The sequence below is a fragment of the Sinocyclocheilus anshuiensis genome, unplaced genomic scaffold, assembly GCF_001515605.1.
Source record: "Sinocyclocheilus anshuiensis isolate Anshui unplaced genomic scaffold, SAMN03320099.WGS_v1.1 scaffold1854, whole genome shotgun sequence".
Classification (NCBI taxonomy): domain Eukaryota; kingdom Metazoa; phylum Chordata; class Actinopteri; order Cypriniformes; family Cyprinidae; genus Sinocyclocheilus; species Sinocyclocheilus anshuiensis.
Window position 1 is genome coordinate 1,203,514 of NW_015546040.1, and position 8,404 is coordinate 1,211,917.

The following is an 8,404-nucleotide window of genomic DNA, read 5'->3' on the forward strand; positions in this document are numbered from 1 at the left end:
GTGTGTGTCTTCAGATCATGGCTCTTCATCGTCTCTGGCGTGTGTCGTCTCTGCTGCGTTCGGTCGTGAGCGTGACTCTGCGCAGAAATATCGGTCTGTCTGCCGTCGTCTTCAACAAAGCCAAAGACCTGGATCCCGTGCAGAAGCTCTTCCTGGACAAGATCCGCGAGTACAACACCAAGAGCAAGTGTGTGCCGCACTCATACTGACCCATACTCGTCTGAGACGTCTGGTGCTGCGCTTCCGCTGGTCTAGACTGGTTTCTCTGGTTTGTGTCGCAGGGCCGCCGCTGGTGGTGTGGTTGAAGCGGGTCCTGCGTATCAGAAGAACCTGACGGAGGAGATGACCAAACTCCAGCGTTTATACGGAGGAGGAGACCTCACCAACTTCCCTCAGTTCAGATTCCCAGGTGAGCTTGAGGAGGATGATGATGATGAGGAGTAGGATGATGATGAAGAGGAGGAGGAGGATGATGATGATGAGGAGGATGTTGATGATGATGAGGATGATGATGAGGTTGAGGAGGATGATGATGATGAGGAGGAGGATGAGGATGATGAGGTTGAGGAGGATGATGAGGAGGTTGAGGATGATGATGAGGAGGAGGATGATGAGGATGAGGATGATTCATTTAGTTTAATTAATGTACTAAATTATCAAATAACAAACTGAAATAAAAATGTATAATTTTAAACACGTTAAAGAAAATAGCAACTAAAATGACTAAAACTAAATCAAACTATATATAGACATATAAAAAAAATACCAAAACTTATTAACATATTAACAAAAACTATAATAGTACATCAATGATACAAAATCTATTAATATTAGTATTGTTGCATTTTTAAATACAAATAGTTAAATGTTTTATATTAAATAAATAAATACAAGTGTGTGTGTGTGTATATATATATATATATATATATGCATAAACAAATGAATATTTTGATTGAATATGTAGTAATAAAACATTTAACAAGGAAAGCAGTGGATGAAATGAAAGCTTTAATGAAATAATTGGTGCAAAGCAGGATGATTTTCATCTGAGCTACAGGAACAGATTATTAATCCACACATAATTTCTTAGGTCAGTGCTTCTGTAAGATATGAAGCTCATGTTTGATGCATCTGGATAAAGAAAACTGCTGAAGCTGATCCTACAGAGCTAGCTTTGTCCGTTAGGTTAGGTTCAGTTTTGTGACTGATCTGCATGTTTGTCGTGTCGTTGTTTCCACAGAAGCCAAACTAGAAGATGTGACGACCAAATGATGAACACATCTCTGTCCCTGCGCTGGAATTATGAGCTCGATATTTAATAAACTGTCTTTGGTTGAAACATCAGTTCGTCTGTGATTCTGCGGTTCACTTACAGCCTGAGCTCCTAAAAAAATCACGTTCCTGAGTTATTGTTCTGCTTTTCTAATTCTGGTCTTTATCTCGGTAACACATTGATATTTTTAATATTTGCGCCAGGGTTATAGTTCATTAAAACTATTGAATACAAAAAATAACCGTTACTCAAACATTAACTGAAACAATCAAAAAAAAAAAAAGGCAACATTTAAATTTTCGTTTATTTTAGTTGCATTTAAAGTAATAAAATAAATAGAGCTGTCGATTAATCGCATCCAAAATACAAGTTTTGTTTATATATGTGTGTGCTGTGTATATGTATTATGTATTTATAAATACAAACACACATGTATATTTAAGAAAAAATTGTTTATATATTAAATATTTATATATACGAATATAAATGTATTTACATGTAAATATTTTTTAAATATACTGTATGTGTGTGTATTTATATATAAATAATAAATATACACAGTACACACAATGTAAACAAAAACTTTTATTTTTGATGCAATTAATCGTTTGACAGCACTAAAAATAAAATAGAAATAAAACTAGATATTTAAAAAATTGACAAATTACAAAAATATACTTTGAAAGTTAAAATTATAACAAAATTAAAAAAACACAAATTAAAAAATAACTATAATAGTATATTAAAATACAAATTTTTTTGTCCATCTGAAAATCTAGGTAAAACATTTTCGAGCTTCAAAAAGTTACTTTATGAATCGCGAGGTTTATACAGTTGATCTCTGTGATGATTTCATTTAGGCTTTTATTCATGGCATAAACACTGATTAAAAACAAAATATAACTTTAGGGCGAATAAGTGACTAAAATTAAATTTTTGATTTAAAAACATCAGTAAATGTTGAAATAACATTAACGCAGTAGAAGTTTTGTTTAATATAGTTAACTAATGTGAACAAATACAATTTAAAAATGCATTAAAGAACAAACTTGAACACTTTTAGTTTTAGCATGAAGCTTTACAAATTCTGTGAGAAGCATATTGTCTGTGAAAGCATTAATGTTAACAAACGAAGCCTAACTGTACTTTTTCGGTCTCATAATTTTGTCATTCAGCATGAAATCTCATTTCTGCTCACCGTGCAGCAGCTAAATAAATAAATGTTCCAATTCAGATACAATCAGACAAAAAGCAGATATTTTTATTCCAAAACAAAAACACAAATACTGATAAAATGTACAATAATTCAGCCCATTCCACACTCGGTAGATACACACATGATTGAGTTGAAATAAAGGCACGGCGTGTCAAAGGTCATCGACTGGTTTAAGGCTCCAGGAGACCATCAGAGGAGCATTATTGCAGCAGAGACTGAATGTTGAGTTTTTCCAGCTGTTTCTTCCAGTGTCTCAACAATCCCCATCCATCCATCCGTCTGTGCTTTTCCCATCACAGCATGAACGACTGAGTGTGCTTGAAATCCTGAGGCTGAGAAACATTCACAATCACATTTCTGGTCATCGCTGATCTGCTCAACATGCATTCAATTACAAAAAATGGTGTAAAATAAAAAATATGGATATAAAATGAAATTAAATTGAAATAAAACACATCTAACATTACTGACAGTGTAGGAAAAAAGTCAAATCAATGTTTTGTAAATAATATATTAATGTACTATATAAATCATTGATCTGTTTAAATTTACAAAGAAAAGTGTAGAAATAAAAATATTAAAACAAAAAAAAATGAAACTGGTAAAAAAAAATAGTCAAATCATTAAAAAAAACTACAGTACTATAAGCAGAAAAAAATGTAACAAAATAAATGTGCAAATAATATTTTACATATTTTGTCATAGTATAAATTATTGATCTACCTAATATAAATTTAATTACATTAAGTGTATAAATAAAATAAAATAAAAAACTAAAAAATGTTGCTGCTGATTAAATTGTAATGTTTATAATAATTAAATGTAATAATAATTATTATTATCAGCAGCATTATTATACATGTGTTATTATTTAATGTATTTAGTTTTTTGTTATAATTAATTTATTAATAATTTAATTTATTTCTATTTTTGTCATTGTCATTATTATAATATAAATTTATTATTATTTATGTGTTACTGTTTTTATTATTATTATTATTCCAAGTGTTGATAATTTGCATGACAGATGGTTATGAATCAGTCTGACTGAAATGAAAATCTCACTCACTTCTTTGGGAGGATGACTGTAGCCTGAATTTTGACTGAAACAAAAGAAATAACAGTGTTAAACAATCCAGCAATTACATGATGATGCAAGAACAAAAAACAGAAAAAAAATCAAACACACTCTCTCTTCACGTGTGTGTGTGTGTGTGTGTGTGTGTGTGCGTGCATGTGAGAGTGTGTGCGAGTGAGTGTGTGTGCGTGCGTGTGAGAGTGTGTGTGTGCGTGTGAGAGTGAGTGAGTATGTGTGTGTGTGTGTGAGAGTGAGTTTGTGTGTGTGCATGTGTGTGTGAGTGTGTGTGTGTGCGTGAGAGTGTGCGCGTTTTTGTGACAAATGAGGACATAAATTTGTATAATGACAAAGGTATGACAGGTATTACAAGGAGAAGGTGACTGTTCAGGACATTACCCCATGTCCCCACTTTTCAAAACGCTTATAAATCACACAGAATGGAGTGTATTGAAAATCTGAAATAGCACAAAGTTTCCTGTGAGGGGTAGGTCAGAGCCGAGCTGGGCACGTCACATGACGGCGTGTGCGGAGGCACTGAAACCACACAAAACACGTCACACAACAGCAGAACACACAGAGTGCCAGACAGCAGGACAGACGCGAGTTACCCAGCACTGTCAGCGTGACGTTGGTCTCTCCCAGCGTGATGGTGTCCTGCGGAGCGCTGACCTCGCAGCGGTATTTGCCTGCGTCGGTCTGAGTCACTCTGTGCAATCGCACCGTCGCACCCTTGATCTCCGCGCGGCCGTGAAACGGTTTGTGTGTGTGTGTGTGAGAGAGTGTGTGTCTCTCTCTCTGTGGCGTGTCTCACATGTGTTCGGTTCTGTGGAGGTTCTGGCTGCTAATGTGAGCGGCGCCGTGACACTGCGGGATCCAGAACGACCTGCAATAACCCAGTGCTCAGGTCAAAGGTCAAGCACTACCATCCGCCGCCAAACGGCATGCAGAACAACGAGCGAATGAGCCAATCACATGCGCTTATTAACCAGGGCCCGTATTCACAAAACATTTGATCTTATCACTAAGAGTTCTCCTAAATAGCAGTAAAAGTTAAAGAGTTTCTCTTAAACCCTATTCACAAAGCTGCTGAGACAAACTTGTACTGAGGAACAGAGAGAAGTCTTAAGCTCAGAGTAAGGGGGTGGGGTTTACCTCGTTGCTATGGTGATGTCATCATGCTTATTAACTATGCACACAGTGATTGGCTGATAGTCTCTGTTAGAGATTCATTCATAGAAATATTGAAGAGTGCGATATTATGTCGCTATATTCAAATAAAGGTTTAAGAATAATAATAAATAATAGATTTTATAATGTAGGCTAAGTGTCACTAATTAAAGAAGCATATGTTCAGCTAATTGTCAGCCTCTTACATGTGTGCTTCTCATAATTAGTGAATATGCATCTAAACAGCCTTTTTTAAAATTGCACAATTCTGACCTTTTTGTGCAATGTTTTGCGTTTATATCTCACAATTATAACCTTTTTCATACAATTGAGTTTATCTGACAATTCTGACCTTTTTGCACAATTGCGTTTATATTTGTCAATTCTGACCTTTTTTGGGCAATTACGATTTTATCTCGCAATTATGACTTTTTTTTGCAATTATGACCCTTTTTGCACAATTGCGGGTTCATATCTTATTCTGACCTTTTTGCGCAAGTGAGTTTATATCTCACAAATCTGACCTTTTTCGCACAATTCTGACTCTTCTCACACACACACACACACACACACACACACTGCATCTAAACAGCCTTTTAATAAACAGAGTGGAATAATCTTGGCTGATCGTAAGACATGCAAACGTAAAGAAAACCAAACTGGACGCGAGAACAGCTGTGACTTCTTCACCAGCTGCTTAATGAAACAAGGATATAATCAAAGGAGAATTTGGAGTTCAGATAACCTTTCAAACCGAAGGCGATATCTTTATTAAAGCTCATTATCGTCACATGTTTCTAAAATGTTTCTGTTCCGAGGCAGATTTAAGGATAGTTTGTGGCTTAGGACTCCTCTTCACTGCTCCTAACCTTTCTCAGATTTAGGAGCTAGTTTTAGAGCTAAAACACTTCGTGAAACACTCTTAGAGCAAACATTTAGGAGTCCCACACTCTCACACACTCACACTCACACACTCACACACACTCTCACACACTCAAACTCACACTCACACACACACACACTCTCACACACTCACACACGGTTAGTGAAGCAGTAAACTAGCTGTCTTACCTTCCTCTGTGTCCTGTGTGTGACGGTTCAGAGGCAGAAATCAAAAGAAAGTCAAGATGTAAAAACAACTTATGAAATATGAACATTAATAAGAGTCAGGAAACTGAACTAAATATGCACTGTTGATATAAAGAATGACACAATCAACTTCAGTGTTATTATTGTTACCAAAAACTACAACTATTCAAAACTGTTGTAATAAAGCTCAAGCAAAAATATAAATGTTATTGAAAAACTTAAAACAAAAAGGCGAAGTACTAAAATTACTAAAACCGAAATAAAATAAAAATAAAGCAAAATTTAAAAAATGCAATAAAAATGTATAAAAAAAACTGTAGAAACTGTACAAATTCTGTTCATAATTTCCACCACAGAGGATTAACGAAATCCTGAGGTTAAAATAAATAAATAATAATAATCAAAACATTTTTTTTCTGGGAAAGGTTTGATCTGGACTTGACATTATTAAAAGTATAAATGATAATGATTTACTCAGTTTAAGTTTATAAGAGTTACAAGTGTATAAACGTATCAATTCATTAAAGAAAATTTAATTAGAACAGAAATTGATACTTTGTACCAAACTAAACTTAAAATTAAGATGATTAAAAACACTAAAAAAAAGTTAAACTTAAAACTGAAAATTAAAATGATAGCCAATTTAAAATATTAAAAAATCTTATAATAGTATAAATAACACTGCTCAACTGTTTCTTTTGCACATAATTTATATACATTTTCATACATAAATCTTCCATTTTTTTCACTTTTAAAATTTATTAATTTTTTTAATTCTTCAAAGAAGTATCCATCAGTTTGCAAGTCTTTTGACTGGACTATGTGAATCAGTAAGTGGTCAGTTTATCAGCTGAACTCACGGCTGAAGAGTCCGTGCCGATGAGCGTAAAACCCTCCGAACGCACAGAGAAACAGCAGCAGAGCCAGAAGCAGCACTCCAGAGATCAGCGCCGCCTCGTTCAAATCATCTGCAGACATCACACATCACAAACTCCAGCAAACACATCCTTCATACGGGACCCTGGAGCTCAATAAATAAGCTTTCCATTGATGTGTGGTTTGTTAGGATAGGACAATATTTGAAAATCTGGAATCTGAGGGTGCAAACAAATCTAAATATTGAGAAAATCATCTTTAAAGTTGTCCAAATTAAGTTCTTAGCAATGCATATTACTAATCAAAAATTCAGTTTTGATATATTTACGGTAGGACATTTACAAAATATCTTCATGGAACATGATCTTTATTTAATATCCTAATGATTTTTGGCATAAAAGAAAAATGTATAATTGTGACCCATACAATGTATTGTTGGCTATTGCTACAAATATATCCCATATAGCTGTAATATAATAACTATGGACTTCATGGATGTTATTACAGGATGAAAAGGCCAATCTGCACTTTTCCTGCAAGCACTTTGGGTTTCTCAGATTAATGTTTTTATATCAAATCTTCGTCACTAACACATCATAAATCACAGTGATATTTTTGCATTACGTACTATAATTTTTCATTAATATTTTGAATAGGCTTTTATTTCTATATCTTCAGTTTTCATTTTAATGCTTAGTTTAAGTAATTTTGCTATGTGCTTTTGTCATTTTCATTAGCTTTTGTTTTTATTGAGATTTACATTTTTTATTTCCGTTTTAATTTGTTTTAATTTCCAGTTAGCAATTTTACTGCTTCAACTTAAAAATTAGAAATGTTGCCACTGCAAATAACTGAAATAAATGTAAGTTTTTCATATAATTTTATAGTGTATTTCAGCTGCTTTTCATCCAGGGTTAAGTTTAAGTTAGATATGATCTTGTATATTTTTGTTATAAATGTCTAATAGAAATGACAACAAAAACATGAGATTTACATGTCTAATATTTTTAAAAAGACAAAAGAAATGAAAGGGCAGCGCTTTTGTGGATCAGTGCTATTTTAGCATCTCTGATGCTTTTGTCAAAATTTTAAAATAGATTTTATTTTTATATTTTCTGTTTACATTTTCATTAAAAAAAATTGTAATTTTGTGTTTTTGTCTCTTTTTAAATAAATTTGTATAGTTTTGGTATTATTCAAATTTGTAATATCTATTAGTTTTAATTTACATTATCATTTTAAAGTTTTAGTAATTTTGTTGTGCGTTTTGTCTTTTTTATACATTTGTATAGTTCTCGTAAATATGTAATTTTTTATATTTTATTGTTAGATTGTTAACATTTTCATTTGAAAGTTTTAGTCATTTTGTTGTGTTTATCTTTTTAATACATTTCTATATTCACATTTGTTATATTTTAGTTTTAGATTTACATTTTCGTTTTAAAGTTTTAGTAATTTTTTTTAATAAGTCTGTATAGTTTTCATTTTTTTTAATATATTAAAATTTTATTTTATGTAATGATTTTTAAAAATGGTTTTAGTTTTACTTTTAAGTCCTCAAAAGGAAGTTTTGGGAGGTTTTGTCAGGTTCAGCTCAATTCTGGGTACAAATCAGTTACAAACACACCCTCTTTCACTCACACACACACACACACACACACACACTCACACACACTCACACACTCACACACACACACACACACAC

The 8,404-nt window shown here is 33.0% G+C and overlaps 2 protein-coding genes across 2 annotated transcripts in view; one reads left to right on the top strand and one right to left on the bottom strand.

Moving 5' to 3' along the window:
• Positions 1-6: 6 nt before the first annotated feature.
• LOC107698902 (ATP synthase-coupling factor 6, mitochondrial-like) lies at positions 7-1,350 on the top strand. The gene is made up of 3 exons (XM_016500034.1): positions 7-187; positions 282-409; positions 1,241-1,350. The coding sequence occupies exons 1-3, from the start codon at positions 18-20 to the stop codon at positions 1,270-1,272; spliced, it is 330 nt and encodes a 109-aa protein (XP_016355520.1). The 5' UTR covers positions 7-17; the 3' UTR covers positions 1,273-1,350.
• Positions 1,351-2,410: 1,060 nt separating this feature from the next.
• LOC107698898 (junctional adhesion molecule B-like) overlaps positions 2,411-8,404 on the bottom strand; it is a 19,685-nt gene continuing 13,691 nt past the window's right edge. The window contains exons 6-10 of the mRNA XM_016500032.1: positions 6,684-6,791; positions 5,806-5,818; positions 4,379-4,450; positions 3,559-3,592; positions 2,411-2,821 (exon numbers count right to left, since the gene is read on the bottom strand). Of these exons, the coding sequence (XP_016355518.1) occupies positions 2,783-2,821; positions 3,559-3,592; positions 4,379-4,450; positions 5,806-5,818; positions 6,684-6,791 (266 nt within the window). The 3' untranslated portion in view covers positions 2,411-2,782. The remainder of the gene's footprint in view (positions 2,822-3,558; positions 3,593-4,378; positions 4,451-5,805; positions 5,819-6,683; positions 6,792-8,404) is intronic.